Raw genomic sequence first — 17191 nt, forward strand, 5'->3', positions numbered from 1 at the left:
ATAACTAAAAGCTATTTTTTAGCATTTTTGGACTATAATTGATTCATTTGTGCACCTATATCGGTACCCATAGCACACCAGCATTTCTTCATAAGTATTGACAGTTTTAAGTATACGGTTATTGGGACATCTTTAACTAAGTATAAGGGACACTCTGAATTGTGTACTTTTTGACCCTTACACCCATTAGAGATCTTTTTGACCTTTGCATCATTCATACTCAGACACCAAAACAAAAACTATAAACAGTAAAATCGTATACAAAGAAAAAAAAAACAAAAAAACTGAGGAAGCGAAATTAACTACGAGTCTGCTGGTACGCTCCCCTTAGTACAATCGTCCTGAAAATGAGAGCCACGACGACTAAGTTCGGGATTGGTTTAACAAAGATTAAAGAACAGGAATTTTTTAATTTCAAAATGATAAGGCCTGTGGCTTTCTTCATTACAAATACCTACATAAGATGCTGACCGTAAACACTAGTAGTAGTGGTTGAACTGAACCTTCCAACTCGCCTTCCAACTCGCTTGTCACGTTAATACCTATAGTTCAGTCTGGTTTGACTCCCACAGAAGACATATCCAGCTTAAGCGGTTAGTAACTTGCATTAAGTTTTTTCCTACTCTGGAAGGCCTTAAAATCGATCGTTTCTCTGTTTGTTGAGGCTATTTTGTGCAAACAGTTATTATTAGTAATTTTTTTCTTTCAGCAGTGGCTGTGAAATTTGCTGGATTTGATAAGAAACAGTTACGTGGCTTTTTTTCTGTAGTAGGTTGAATCTCTGATGCTTCTAGAACTAGAAAAAATCTCATTATCTGTTGTAAAGTTTCAATTATTATTATCATCCTTGTTTTTGAAAAAGTTCAAAAAGAAAGTATATTTATCTTAAAAAAAATGTACATAGCAGTCACTCAGCCTACAAGCTGATACTTATTAGATCAATCTAATAGCATGATAAATCTAGGTATTCCAAAAGAGGACACTACCCACATACATCAACAATCCCCATTTTAAATGCTATCAAAATCCAAACTACTAACAGAGCATTCATTATCTTATAAATTCATAAACTCTAAACAAATTCTAGACTACCCAAGCTAAAATAAAACCATAAAAGCTATATAACAGTCAGCAGACTATAACCTGTCACTCTGCTGCTAAGAATGTCATAAAAACAACGACGCAATTGGGGAACAGTAACTATCACTTCTTTAAAATCATATATGCCTTTGTACTTCACAAATTAGTACAACTCATCAGATTTGTTATCCCACTGATTAACAATGTAAGGATTGTGATTCTACTGGGTTATCATACTCGGTTTGCTCTTAATGGGCATCCGTAAAGCTTTTTAAGTCCCTCACCTAGTTCTGTAGTCTCTTAAAATCAGCAATGGAGATAGAGATGCGATCATCACTATTCCCTCTACCAGGAGAAAAATCAAGGGTTTTGACAGCAATGGTCGCCTCCTTACTACCTGCAATGCCGCAGTACAAATTAACCTGGTATTTAATTTCAGATATATTGTAATATCCCGGATAATTTTTTTTTGTTTTTAAGAGCAATAAGAATTACCAACCAACACATAACCCGATAAGGTTAGAAAACATAAACTCAAAGCTTGCTAAAAATGCAACCCTTCCACTTTCTGATCACCAAGTGCCCAATGTGGGAAGGTGAGAGCATACGGTGATGAGGGGTTCGTTAGCTCACAAATCTGCTGGAAATGATAAAGCAAATACAATACTGGGCGGCAAGCCAGCCTCTTCCGCTTATCCAACGGAAAAGCAAGAAACTTGGCCGTGAACCAGCCAAGAGAACAATACAGTAGACACAAATCAATCTACCACAATATTTCAGCGGGAGGACTGAATTACAATTTATCAGATGTAGGCGGCAAGCCAGCCTCTTCCACTTTTCAGCGGGATAAGAGATTACAATCCAGATTGGGTTAGTATTACTACTACTTAACCTTACAGTAAAAAGGAAAGTGAGAGTAGAAGAATAATGCTGAACATAAAAGATAATGATCATGAAACTCTTCCAACCTAAAAAATAGTAGGTTGAAAATGCATAACCAACAGCGTATAAACCCACTAAAGTACTCATATCTCTCTCAATACTCACTCAATTCACCTCAAATCAATCCCAAACTAACACTAGACTAGCAGCGACTAAGACAAACCAGAAGGAAGCTACCAAAACACCCCAAATTACTTGGCATGCATCCCAATGCACCCTCTAAAACCCACGACTAGCTAGGTATTTTCAATTTGCATTATTAAATTCAATACTCCATGAAAAGTGCCACAAACTTACAATATGAATCGCCAACAGCAAGAAGGATGATTGAACCAGTACCCAGAATGACCAGACACTCAAGCAGAGAGGTGGGATAAAAAACGTGCTTCAGCCATAGGGAGACCAGCAACTCCAGAAATCACTCCAAACTCCAAAAACACTGAAATATGCAATGAAAGTATCATAGATTACAACACGCAGCTAAGTTCTATATCTCAAGTACAAAACTGGAAAGCACCAGGGAGCCGCACTCCGAAGCTTCAAGTTCTGACGCCAATCCGGCAACATAACAATGCAAATTTTCAAGATAGCCAAAATGAGAGCCCAAGGCTCATATTTATAACTTCACGCCTTCCCAAATGCAAATGAAAATGGCGCCAAACTCCATTCAAATTCACTTTCATTTCGCCTTATGTCTCCCCACCAACATGGCGCCCACTTACCTTTCCTAGGCAAGTTCGAACTTTCCTTATGGTGGCATCTTTTTGCAATATTAAACATTAAACCAAAGATGTTTAATCCTCCTAAATGGCCACCAACAATTTCGCCCTTTGACTTAGGAAATAATCATATGAATATTAATTAATTATTTTCCCCTAAGTCATCCTCAACAATTAATCAGTAACTGCAAATATTTAAATAAACCTTTGATAAGGAAATAATATTTAATTAAATTACTTATGACTCCCATATTGATCATTAACAGAAACTAGGATGAATCGGAGTAAAGAAGACCAAAGAACTGTTGCAAGACCAGGACCCTGTCCATTGCCAAAAATAGAAATACTCCATACTGTCACTTACTAAAAATAGTAAGTCATGAATTATTGCTTCGAAAAGCATGATCTTCGCACCCAGTGACAGAGCATGGAAAGCTCAGTAGGACATCATCATCCAAACAACCAACCCCTAACTTACTAAAATAGTAAGTTCTCGCCTCACCAACGTTTGAAACCCTAATTCTTCATTCCACATAGCTTATGGATTTTAGGAATAGACCAATGGACCACTAAAAGTACATAATCGAGAAGGGGACATTACATATATGCACAACAAGATACTACAATTTCTTGTCAATAGTTTCCTTCTCAGTCTGAACATTGGCAGGAAGATCCTCAGTGATCCAAATTTGATGTTATCATTTACCACCATGATATTATTCATAATACTATATCTAGGGTAGGTCTGCAAAGGATCAGACGGGAGAGGGATTTCCACCATGGAAATTTTAGCAAATGCAGGGCTATCAGAGGGATCAGCTTGACAGAAGCACTATACAGACCTTTTAGCCATTGGAAGACAAGCAGAAGAACATAGAGATAGAATATTGAAAGGAAAGCTACTATGAAACTATGAATTATACAGCAAGCTTTAGACATCAAAGCACCAACGAAAAGAATGGGTATTGCAAGAGGAAATTGTGATTAAGAGCACCAGCAAACAGAGATCCAAACCAATATTTGTAATGTGATGTTATTAGCTTCCCACGCCATGCTCCAGGCATTCCATGTATGTGGTACGACCCTTCTTGGAATTAGTGCAACTCACAAACAGAGTTAAAAACCTCCTCAAAAGAGTCAACTTGCCACGGGATACAAATTACACCAGCCTCAAACGATTTCCAATGCTCTTAGCAAGTATACCAACAATTATGAGTGGTACAACTTGCTCCGTGAGAGCTATATGGCCAGCTGAAACCCGAACTGGAAACACTTCGAAACAAACCAAATATCAATTGAAATGAAGTGCAAAATCGTACCCCAAATCTTGCACAACTCAGAACACATAAAAAACCTTCAAGATTGAATAGAAAAACTAAATCTTCAATCTGCAATAATGTGATTCCTGAAATGAAACCACACTGAGTCTAGCTATGGATTATCTTTCAAATCTGAAACTAGAAATTTAAAGAGGATTTTTCTTCAAAAGATTAAGGAAGAACTCGTAGGTTCAATCCGATAGCATAATAGTAACAAATCTTCAACATATGCAAAATGAACCCTCTCAACCTCTTTTTATGGCTTTGGAGGGAAAGATGCCAATTTGAAAATATAAAATAATTCATTTTCCCACCAAGACCTTTTCAAATTATAAAATGACTTTTCATGTGCAAGTTTCCTACCTTTGCCCCTAGGTGTCTATTTTTGAGGCGACATAAGCAATTTTAATTAAACATAACACTAAAGCAAATATTTTATCATTAAACATTAGAATATTATGTGTATATTTTAAATATTCCACCTGAGTTCAGAAAGCATTGTCGGGACTTCAGAATCCAATTCTGATCATGTCATGATGAAACTAAAGGAGTGGGATGATGACTGGTGCCAACTCAAAGATTTACTAAAAATAGCTGTTCTCTCCAAGATGTTTGGAGAACACCTTGAGAGTTTGAAAATGTTTCTAAAAGTATCACTGCGATCCATACCGCCAGTTGAGCTCATTGCCATAAATAGAAACCAAGAAAGATTGAACTTATGCTCTCCAAGAACTTTGGAGTCCCATTACCGTAACCAATTAGCCTACAGTTATTGAGGAAATAGGCTAATTGTCACCAAATTGATTAGGCCTGAGATGGGGACATTACACTCGAGAAAGATGTATGATTGCTTTCATCTAATCTAATTGTTTCCATTTACTTATTTGTACATCTGCTAAGTTGTGTGTATATTACATGCCATGAACGCTGAGAATCGTTATGGAAGTTTAATCATTTCTTTGTGTGACTATCACCTCTCAATTGTTGAGCAGTGTGATTAGTAGTTGTGTGTTGTGCTAGTGGATGGATTGGCACAACATGAGCCTTAGGGGTGCTACCTAGATCATCATGGTGACTACATTGTTTGATGTCCAAATAGTAACACTTGAAAAATATAGTGATCAGCATAATTTGGCCTGGAGGTGTATTGGACCATGTTGAAGCCATGGTAGAAAGTTGAAACTATAGAACATTTGGTAGAAGTATGGTTATTGTTGAGCCCGATCTAGTGTAGATTGCTTGTTGGCATTGTTAGAGTCCAACATTTGTGATAGATAGATGGTTGGTCTTGGTGTTATTGCAAGCATCTGAGAGGTGCTCTAGTGTATCATAGACCACGGAAGTGGTGCTACAAGTACCACAAACCATGATAATGTTCTTAGCATTAGCATTAGAGACACTATTGCTAGATCCTTCCAGATCATTGATAATATCCAATAAATGAATTGGTTGAGAGTTTAATATGAGTAGTTGGGAAAAATGTGAACTAGACTCTGTTGTCACTATCACCAATTCACTATGTGCTAGGGGCATAGGATTCACTCTACTAGATTATAGGGGTTATGAGGATGTAGAAATAAAGCGCTGAAATCTTGAGTAGAGCTATCGAGTTTGTTATGGTGCTATTAATTTAGGCTCATTAATGGTATCACAAATTTGATCCACTAGGCATTTTTCTAATTGTAGAATTGCAAATTGCTTTCCTCAATGATTTCTAGCATAGATGGACTACTTGCTGAAAACTTGGCAAGTTTTCAAAAACTCACGAGTTTTTTTGCTTGGCGAGTATTTACGACTTTGACTTGTAGGAGAAACTCGCCGAGTTCTTAGGAAAAACTTGGTGAGTTTCTAGGATAAACTCGACTGCATTAAAAAAAAGGCCCAAACATGATTATCTAATTTTTTTTTTCAAGTCAATCTCATTATCTTCATCAAAATATATACATGAAATATAACATTTAAGTATTCTTATACTTTAAGTTATATTTCATGTATATATTGACAGGATGTTTGAGAGTGGTTTCAGATCTCTAGGAGTTATAATGCAAATTCTAGGTTTTAGAAGATCTTTTAAATTTTTCAGACAGTCAAATTTCAATAATCAGTAGGCTCCTATTAGCATTCTCTCGCTCTCTCTATCTCACTCACTTTATCTGTCCCGAATTTTAGACCTATCTATCTCCCTATCACTCTTCTTCTATCTCCCTTTCTACCACTCTCCATCTCATTCTCTCCTCTCTCCCCCAAGATCTATACCTATCTCTCTACCCCTCTCTTTATCACCCTCAGACCCTTGTGAGGGGTGCTATGCTCAACCTAATTTTATTTTTCAGATGCTTGGTGGCAAAGTTGTGGTGGAAATACCCTAAATCTCAAAAATTTTGCCCTCAGAATCTTATGTCAGCCTTGTAGTTCATCCAGTTGTGAGCTCTATTGGAGCTTGTTTAAGGCCATCCACACGAAGAAGAGGAGCAAGTTAGCCCAAAAATGCCTTAATGAGCTTGTCTTTGTGCAATATAATCTTCGGTTGCGCATAAGGAAGGTAGAGGAAGCATCTACTGGTCCAATTGATTTGGATGATATAGATCCTTACAGTGATTGGACAACGTAGGAGCAGCCTCATTGTTTATAGAGGATGACATCAATGATTTGGAGAGGCAAGTTATGGAGGAGGAAGGGGGTGGATTTGGTTTCACATTGGATGACATTGAGGAGGATGAGTCATTGCCAGTGCCAAGTGTAGCTAGAGGCAAAGCTACATCCAGGATGGAGGACGAGCCACAACCTAAGCTAGTCATACTGAGCGAGGAGGCACAGTCACGTGGCACACCCACAACAGACTTCTAGGACTAGACCCTCTAGTTCTGCCTCTCCCCTAGTTTTTACTAGAGATGGGAAGATGAAGATGTAATATTATTGATGTATTTACTTTTAGTTCTACAAAAACTATTTACTATTTTGCTTCTAGCCATCAACATTTCTCATTAGGATGCGATTTTGTACCCACTTTGCGTTTAAATATATCTAGACTCAGCTTGTTCCTTTTGTGTTTTCATTTATTGACTCATTGGACGCATCTTCTCATTGAATTTTGCAAAAAAATGCATTTCTAATTAAATTTAAGCAATTTTTTAAGTCCCTGAGTTTTTTGCCGAGTATTGGCCGAGTTTTTCTTGAGTATTTTTTTTGGGCCTTGGTGAGTTTTTGGTTTTGGCGAGTAGTTCAACTATGATTTCTAGTACGAGGAAATGAGGCAACAATACGTTTTTTCTTTGAAGGACATTAAATAGGCGGTCTTGGAATCTATGCAATGGTTTTGTGACCTTGTGACAAAGCAACCATTTTGCATGATTGATGATTAGCACAAGGAATGGGTTAGTGGTGGCATGATCATGCCAAGTGATGGATTAGTCATTAGACATATGTAATGTAGAGAAGAGCCTTGAAAGCAACATCGAGGAATGAAGGTAATAGTGATATGTGGGGAGCTTTAGGTATAAGCCTAAGGGTGGAAACATAGAATGTGAAAATGGTCCAAAGTATTGAAAATTTGATGAGCCCTAAGTCTTAGGAAACAAAGGAGGCTATGTTGTGTATTACTTGTGATTTTGAGGGCTTTATAAAGGGAGATTACATGCATCACAAAAGGCAAGATTATTTTGAATACATTGTGAGGATGAAGATTGAAGATGAAGGTGGAGTGGTGTGTCTTATGCAATCGTGATGGCCACAACATTGAGAACTATTTATGATTAGGCAATACAAGAGGTGTTTCATGTAATCGAGATGGTCACAACATTGAGAACTATTTAGGATTAAGCAAAACGGGAGGAGAGATTGGCTAAAGTCTCTATTAGGCAACAATGATGGGAGATGGTGGCAAAACATGATTTTTGGATAGGGATTGATTCTCGTGGGTTGGAGTGGTGTTCTGCACTTCTGAGCATACTTGTTCTCAAAATATTAAATTGAATTCTTTCGCTTTCTATAGGGGAGAATCACCAACATCTTAATGATGTTTTGTTGATCCTCCATCTTCATGGTGTAACATGTAAGATTTGGCTATGAAGGTGGCCACCCAAGATCTAGAGGCCTAATGGAAAACACAATAACAAGAGAGAAATAATGTAACAAGAATAAATTGTATTCTCATCAATGATGCAATACAAAATGGATAAATGTGCATAGGAGACCCCTTGGTTATATAGCCAAGGTGAGTACAAAGGAGTGAATGAGATAATGACAAGTGTTGTTATCTCATGACATGATAACCTAAATGAAAAACTATCACCCCATCTAAAGTGGATAGGTGATAGTGTGATAACACCACAAAAGGTGGATCACCCACCAAAGGTGGAAAAGTGCAACCACTATAAGTGGATATGATAAAGAGATAACATGATAAAGTCCAACTAAAGTGAAAATGCTCCAACAACTCCTATGTAGTTCTCTAAGTAAGCTTAAGTGATGTATAATTAGGACCTAGGTGAGAAATAACCAAGGTAAAATACCTTAATTACACTAACAAGCCCCCTTAAGTGCAACTTAGGGAGAATGTACACAAAAGCCAACAATGCAAGATGGGTTTTGACTACTAGGCCATGTTAGGTACCCATGTACAAATGCAATGCAATCTCTCACAAACAGAGAAAGGGAGAAAATATTGTGGGAAAAAACTCCCCCCAAAAGAGAGATGAATAAACAAAAGAATTCTTAAAGAAGAATGAGAAGAACATAAACCCCATGTGAGGAAAATGTCCCCCCCATAAGAGGGAATAAGAGAGACCATGTAGCCCCCCTCAATGTAGAATGTGCACCAATGGTAGATACTCCAAGATGGATGTAGAAGCTGCTCCACGAGTGTTGAACAATGTTCCTCCCCTTAGGAAGAAACAAAACCAAAGGTGTATGTATGAAGTCTCCCTAATCTTGAAAGGAATATGTAGGAAGAAATCTCAAAATGTGTGGAGTCTCTGAAAGCTGCTCAAGTGTCCCCATGTTGATGCTGAAAGTTGCCCCTTTCAAAATAGGTGTACTAGGCCACACTTTTGAAGAAGACAATATAGGATCTAGTAAAGATGAATGTAGAACATGATCCAAAGATTCAAGTGTCTTCTCTAAAGACAAAGAGATCTCCTTCAAATGTTGTACATAAGTATCCAAAATCACATCAATCTTGAAAGAATGATCATATAGAGAATGAACAAGAGGGTCAGAGTGCTCCCTTGCAACAATTGAAGAAGGATCATCTCCATCAAAGAGAAGATGAATATCATCAATGATGTCTCCCAAATCTGCAATGTAGGACTCCACAAGCAAACCTGCAATGTCTGTCAAATAATCATCCCAAGGATTTGTAGCTGGAAGACAATGTATATCTCCCTGCATTGAATCACAAGAAGCCAAAACTGTAGCAACACAAGTATCATTAGGAGCAACAGTAGATGTGATTATCAATAGGAGGAGATGAAATGCAAGGTTCAAGAATTGGATGACATTTGAGAACACCTAAGTTCAAGTAACGAAAGTTCTCCTCAATATCAGAATCCACACTAGAAGTGTGATCATCATCGAAAGAATCAAAGTCATCAATAGGAACAAAGTCTAAAAAGGAGTACAACCAAGATGCATGATCCACAACCCCAGTTATATTGATAGCTCTATTCTCCAAGTCTCCAATGATAATTGAATTGGGAGTGAACTCCATAGACTTCCTTGTTGTACTGTGAGTGATTTGATTGATGGAAAGAAGATTGTTTGTCAAGTGGAAATTTAGGAGAACCCATAAGTGAAAATCAAAAGAGCACAAAGGAGAGAGAGAGGCACAAGCACACAAGATACCCCCCCAATTCATTCAAACAAAGAACCTCCCCAAAAAGATGATTTGGCACTTATGCGTGTACAATGGCCACTTGGAAATGAAGGCAAAGTGTACTTCTGATTTAAATGATTACAACTACCTCAATTAGGCTATAGCAGACTCAAATTATTGATGCAAAAGACCAAACTAAAATCTAAGCATTACATATGCCAAAATAGGCCAAAAAAGACCATATGCTTAAAGTAATTTTTCTATTCACAATAACTACAAACTGATGGCACCATTGTAAACTAGACGAAAAATCATGCACGTTCAAAAAAATGGCACTTAAAAAGGAGGTTGTATGAGTCTGAATAGAGCACCAAAAGTTGCAAAATCGAGGATTGGACAGTAAGCCCTGTCAAAAAACCACTATTCTTCAAAGTTGAACTGCAATTTCAAAAACTCATTTGAGAGGGGGTGCACATGTGGTCAATAATGCTGATGTTAGTAGTTGATTGGGCATTGATGATAGGGCTGAATGGGTGTTGATGTGGCATTGGTTGGGCATTGATGTGACCTAACTAGGCATTGATGTGGCATTGATAGTATAGTTGATCGATTACCTTGCAATGACGTGGATATGCCACGTGGCACTCTCGTGCTGATGACGTGGTCGAAGTTGGTATTGACTGTGGAAGGTGTAGTTGATTGTGGACCTTGTGGGGCCCATTGATGGTGTGTGGTGGAGGAAAATAGAAGCTTGCCACTTGGCATGTCGGGACTCGCTCACTTGCTACGCAAGTACCCTGCCTCTACACAGGTATGAAATTTTGTAAAGAATTTTTTTTTGACTTTAAAAAGAAACTTTTACAATGATAAAAAATTGTGAAATATTTTCAATTTTTTTGATATATTTTTATAATAAAAATAATTCACAGAAAACTAGGAATTTTTTTAAATTTCTTTAATAAATCGTACCAATAGGTAATTATGACACCCATACCAATAGATAAATTTTTGAGGGCTCCGGGTCAACTAATTCGATTTGGGCTATTTGATTGGCGATGTTGGGGTTTTTTGGCCTTCTGAGCATGATGGCGATGTCGGTTTTGGCCCAAAATGCTCAGAAATTGTAGGACTTGGATTTGATAACCACCTCCAAACTTCAAATGGCTCTAAACTTGGCCTCTGGAGTCAGATTTGGACAAAACAAAAGGCAATTCTGACTTTCTTGAAGCTCTTGAATTCAATGGTGGCCTTAGATTTGACACAACAAGCTCCAATTTTGCCCTGCAATAGAAAGCCAAAAATTACAAAACTCCAAATTGCACCAAAATTCTCTCAAAATGACTATCTAGTGGCACCCTAATGGCTTCGATACTATGTAAGATTTGGCTATGTAGGTAGCTACCCAAGATCTAGAGGCCTAATCAAAAACACAATAACAAGAGAGAAATAATGCGACAAGAATATACTATATTCTCATCAATGATGCAATACAAAATGGATAAATGTGCATAGGAGACCCCTTGGTTAGATAGCCAAGGTGAGTACAAAGGAGTGAATGAGATAATGACAATAATGACAAGTGTCATTATCTCATGACTTGATAGCCTCAATGAAAAGCCATCACCCTGCCTAAAGTGGATAGGTGATAGTGTGATAACACCACAAAAGGTGGCTCACCCACCAAAGGTGGAAAAGTGCAACCACTATAAGTGGATATGATAAATAGATACCTTGATAAAGTCCACATAAGGTGGAAATGCTCCAACAACTCCTATGCAGTTCCGTAATTAAGCTTAACTGATGTGTAATTAGGACCTAGGTGAGAAATAACTACACTTAAATGATGCACATGATGGTCCTCTTTTGGTTTCTCAAAAAATGCTGTCTTGTTTCAGATTCATGACAATTTAAAAAGGTTTTTGGCCTCTTCACTTGATACTCCTATTAATAAGCTATTCTCTAGGAAGCTTGTGATTTCTTCTCTAGCATAGCTGGCTTGCAGTTGTGTGTTGCAGACCTCACAATCAAGAAGCTTTGAGCCGATTGATTAATTCTTCAACAAAGTAGATTCTAGGGAATTCAAAACCTTAAATTTTGTTTCAATGGGTGAAGTTGTTGACAAGTAGAATACTCCCACATCAAGGCAATCATCATTAGATAAAATTGAAGCGAATGTAGAACTTGATGATGAATGGATGTGATCTAAAGTGCAGGTGGACCTTGTCTCAACTTAAAGTTGTTTTGTAATTGACTTAAAGGTCATTTAAGTTTCTTTGGGATTTGTTTGCTGTAGTTAGTTATTAAAAGGTGTTTAATTAGTTATTAGTTAGAAGCTAATTATAAAAGTAGTTATGTTTATACCTACTTGGGATTGTTATAAAAGAATATTATTACTCTCATTTTTTAATCTTGAAACCTCTTTATGTTGGACAGTAATGCTTTGAAGTTGTTCGTTTTGTGAGAATAAATGGTATAAAATCTTTTGGAATGAATATGATAAATACCTTTTATGCCATCTAATACTTATCATTGATGTCTGTCTTGCAAATTCTCTACACTGTTTTTGTGAGATTTCACTTTACAATAACAGTCGTTTTTTAAAGATCTTGTTCGCTAGTCCTCGACACTGTTTTGGGTGAATTTCTTTTAATTTATGCAAATCTGACATAGGAGAAAGAATTATATTGCTACTCCTTCAAGAATGCCATTTTTTATGCTCAATCATTTTGAATGTTTTCAAATGCTATATCTTCAACAAATTCCTTGTAAATATGTACATAGGCTGTTTATTTCATCATTGTGCATATCAAGGTAGTTAGAGAAGGGAAGCCTTCCTTGTGAATAGAGGAGGGACTACAGTCCTGCTTATTGCCCCTAATCAATTTGTTCTCCACAAATTTTATGGATGGCAAGAACAAACAAAATTTGCAGGTACTTTTTGAATCTATCAGAATTGTATTTTGTAATTTTCAACCCTTCTAGTATGTTCTTCAGGGTCAAATTTTCCCTGATGTAGTTGTACACTCTTACATCACATTCTACATACTATAAGCTTTCAGATGCCTTTGGAATAGGTTCATTTTGAGCTACAGTTTTAAAGTTATGTTGCTAACAAGCTAGCTGTCTTGAGTGGCACTCTGATTTCTGCCACATGGACCAAAACCATTTTAAATGGAAAATTTCTTTATTTCTTGTAGATATTAGTTGTCATTCAGAGTGTGCTGTGCTATTTTAAAACTTGGTGGCGTATTGGTGTTGTATTAAGAAGTAAGGAGCATGTAGGTCTTTCCAAGTTTCCCCCATTTTCCTCTATTTGTCATTTATATTTCCTTTTTTATTGCTTTAAGAATTGAAATTTTTTCATAGGTTAATAGTCTTTTTAATCACTTTTACTTGGTACTTTTAATCAACATTTTCATGATGGCGCTTTCTATTCATCCCAAAACTTATACTATACTTTTCTGGACCTTACAGACAGTGAATAATGTTACACTCTGGACACATTACAAGGCAACTCCAACTATATTTGAGTGTGTTTCTGGGGCTGTTTTTTTATTCAAGGAATATAAATGCTGGAGTAACTAGCAATTATGTTCGGCCACAATGGCCATCTACTGATATGCCCCTGGACTATCCAGCGTTTGCAACACCAAAGGGCTACAATGCTCCACAACAGGTGACTATGTTCCAAAGTTACTAGTTGTTTGTATATTAGGACTATGTAGAGCATACTTTTGCAATGCTTCATGTGATATTGAATGCATTTTATACAATCTCAGATTTCGATGGTATGCTTAATTGTGAAGGACTATATTGTACAGGAGTAAGTAGCTAGAAGTGAGGTTATGTGAGTGCCTTTCATTTTTTTTGAATTTTTTTGTTGAGAAATGACGAATTGCCTGGGTTGGATGTACTTACAAATGGATCTGGCAGAGCAGATACAATCCAGGTCAACACTGCAGATCTAGGTGAATATGATATATATCAGGGTGTCTCTAGCTAAATAGTTCTTGAACAGGGAAATTGAACATAGCTGTAGTTTTCAATGATGTTGGCAACTAAAAGGCTTTTTTTAAAGAATATATTCATTCAATATCAATAGAATACTATTTGTGAGCATTGCCAAATTGATAATGGCTTCAAGGACCTACAAACTAGTAATATCCTAGAAATATAACAAGAATTTCATAACCAATTCGAAATATACAACTGATTTCTAGAGAAATTCATGTCTAGAATAATATATCGGAAGCTCATACAATGTGTGTATTTATTATGAGAGATGCCTGCAATGTTAGTTTTAGTACTTTCAGATTAGATAAAACTCAGAAAATCAGAATTTGTTTCTAACTAGGTTTAATTAGATTTATTGTTTTTCAGATTTAAGTATAGTAAGAAATGAATGCATAAAGACAAGACAAAGTTACCCTGGGAAAATCTCCTAGGAAGAAAAACCCAGCCAGAAAAGATCCTCAGATCTGATTATGGTTTTAGATTCAATTGATAATTACACACTTATCTGGAGTATAGAAGTTGCAGTCACAAGGAAGATGATACAGAAGACTACACAACTAGCTTGCTGGCAGTGATCATGATTTGAAGCCCTTCTACCTTGTCTTGCTGTGCATAACAAGGGTTAACTGCACCTTCCAACTAGTTCACAGTCCTTTGCTTGAGCCTTCAATGGAGATCACTGTTTTAATGATAGCTTGCTGTCTGCTGTGATCAAATTGGTGATCTGCTGCACATGAATGGAGTTCGCTGTAACTTAACTGGTAATCTGCTATGTATGAATGGAGTTCGCTGTGATCTGCTGTGTATGAATGAAGTTCGCTGTGATCTGCTGCTCACCAAGGATTTCGCTATCTTGCATTTGTATTTCGCATTTTACTTGAACTGATTTGATGATATTGTGAGGAGTGTATGCTTTATTTATATGAGAGCAAACAACCTTAATCAAGTCGGCTTTACCCTTTTAATTTATAAATTAATTTATTTAATTTCTTTTGTTGTAGAGGATAGGGTCGGCCCTATCAAGGTGTAGCGTGGGGACCTTTTGGAGTAGCTGAAAGGTATAGGGCCTGGCCCCCTTTAGGCGGATTCCAATGTTGCCCAAGGCAATTGGAATCTGCCAGGCCCTAATTATAAACAACGCTCCCTCTTAATTAGGGAAGAGAATCATAACCATAATCTTCTGTCTTGCACACAAGCATAGATTGGATCCACCTTGCATTGCCCGCAGAGGGTGGAGAGTATCTTTTTTACCATCTTACATTGCTCACAGAGGATGGTCAACAATTACACTAATACCATCTTACATTGCTCGCAAAGGATGGTTTAACAATTACACTTCTCCCTGAGAAATTTTACAATACCATCTTACATTGCCCACAGAGGATGGTTTAACATTTACAATACCATCTTACATTGCCCGCAGAGGATGGTTACCAATTACACTTCTCCCTGAGAAGTTTACAATACCACCTTACATTGCCCGCAGAGGGTGGTTAACATTTACAATATCATCTTACATTGCCCGCAGAGGATGGTTAATAATTATACTTCTCTCTGAGAAGTTTACAATACCACCTTACATTGCCCGTAGAGGGTGGTTTGGTACAGCACAATGTATCACTGAGATTGAGACTACCTCTCAATTAGGGTTTCATTTTCCACAATACCAAGTCTGTCCCTGAAGTACACAAACTTCACTTTGGATAGAGGCTTGGTAAGAATATTTGCAACTTGCTCATTAGTGCTGACATACTTCAGCTGAATAACACCTCTTTGCACCATATCCCGAATGAAATGATAGTGGGTTTCCACATGTTTTGACCTGTCATGAAACACTGGATTGATAGACATTTTAATACAACTCTGGTTATCACAGTGAATAACTGTAGGATCCCATGGCTGACCAAACAGCCCAGCAAGAAGCTTACGAAGCCACACTGCTTCTCTGAAAGCTACACTTGCTGCAATATACTCAGTTTCAGCAATACTCAATGCCACTGAGGATTGTTTTCTGCAAGCCAAGAGATCACTACAGATCCCAAGCTAAAACAAATACCGTAGGTGCTTTTCCTGTCTTTGATGCTTCCAGCCCAGTCTGCATCTGAATAACCTTCCAAGGTTATTGGAGTGTTAAGTGGATACTTCAGCCCAAAACCAACTGTGTCTCACAAGTATCTTAGGATATGCTTGGCTGCAACAATATGAACATGTTTGGGCATGCTCATGAACTGGCTGAGAGCATTCACAGCAAAACATATGTCTAGTCTAGTGTTAACTAGATACATCAGTGATCCAATCAACTGCCGGTACTCGGATGGACCTGCAAAATCAGAGTTAGCTGCAGAAACACTTAACTTCTTTAAGTTAGATTCCATAGGAGTGGACATAGGTTTACAATCCATCATTCTAAATCTTTTCAAAATGTCAATAGTATATTTTCCTTGACTTAGAAAAATTTCGTTAGATCTTTGCCATACTTCTAGACCTAGAAAATAATGCATTAGACCTAAATCTTTCATTTCAAATTCTGAAGCTAGTTCTTTCTTGCATCTAATAATAAGTTCATCTTTCCCAGTAAGGAATAAGTCATCCAAATAAAGAACTAGAATTAGCATTTCATCATTGGCTACCTTAAAGTATATGTTAGAGTCAGCATCATTTTTACAAAAGCCTAGACTTAGCAAGTATTTATCAATTCTTTCATACCAAGCACGAGGAGCTTGTTTAAGGCCATACAGAGCTTTCTTTAACCTGCACACATGGGTTAATCTATCCTGAATCTCATAACCCTCAGGTTGCTCAATATAGACTTCTTGAATGGTGTTTCTTACCCAAAGAGGCCTCTTTTTGGTAATGACAATGTCACTAGGAATATCAGTGGGATTCATGGGCTCTGGTGGATCATCATGATCATCTTGAGGTGGAGGTTCAACTTGCTCCCTCTGAATCTCAAGGTTAGTATCAACATTTATATCTTGATTGTCATTAGCTTCATCAATAACACAAGAACCTTTTGATTTCTTAAAAGCAATGTCTTCTTCAAATGTAACATCCCTACTTACCTCAACATACCTTTGACCCGGGACATAAATCCTGAATGCCTTGGAGGATTCACTATACCCGACTAGCATGCCTTTATTTCTGGAGGGTTCCAACTTTGATCGCTTTTCCTTGGGCACATGAACATAAACGGGACTTCCAAAGATTCTGAGGTGACTAATGTCTGGTTTGGATCCTGTGAAGGCTTCTTCCGGGGTCATGTTCTTTAGAGCACGATGAGGACATCTATTTTGGATATACACTGC

General features: G+C 37.3%; 1 protein-coding gene across 4 annotated transcripts in view; it reads left to right on the plus strand.

Moving 5' to 3' along the window:
* The first annotated feature begins 251 nt into the window (after positions 1–251).
* Positions 252–17191, plus strand: part of LOC131077101 (bifunctional purple acid phosphatase 26) — a 246894-nt gene continuing 229954 nt past the window's right edge. Inside the window, exons 1-3 of one of the 4 annotated variants that reach the window (XM_058014529.2) lie at positions 252–593; positions 13070–13139; positions 13347–13548. In XM_058014529.2, coding sequence (XP_057870512.1) covers positions 13357–13548 — 192 coding nt within the window. In that variant the 5' untranslated portion in view covers positions 252–593; positions 13070–13139; positions 13347–13356. Of the gene's footprint in view, positions 594–13069; positions 13151–13346; positions 13549–17191 lie in introns of all 4 variants that reach the window. The other 3 variants (XM_058014528.2, XM_058014531.2, XM_058014527.2) reach the window with 3 other exon arrangements.

The sequence above is a fragment of the Cryptomeria japonica genome, chromosome 9 (genome assembly GCF_030272615.1).
Source record: "Cryptomeria japonica chromosome 9, Sugi_1.0, whole genome shotgun sequence".
Classification (NCBI taxonomy): Eukaryota; Viridiplantae; Streptophyta; class Pinopsida; order Cupressales; family Cupressaceae; genus Cryptomeria; species Cryptomeria japonica.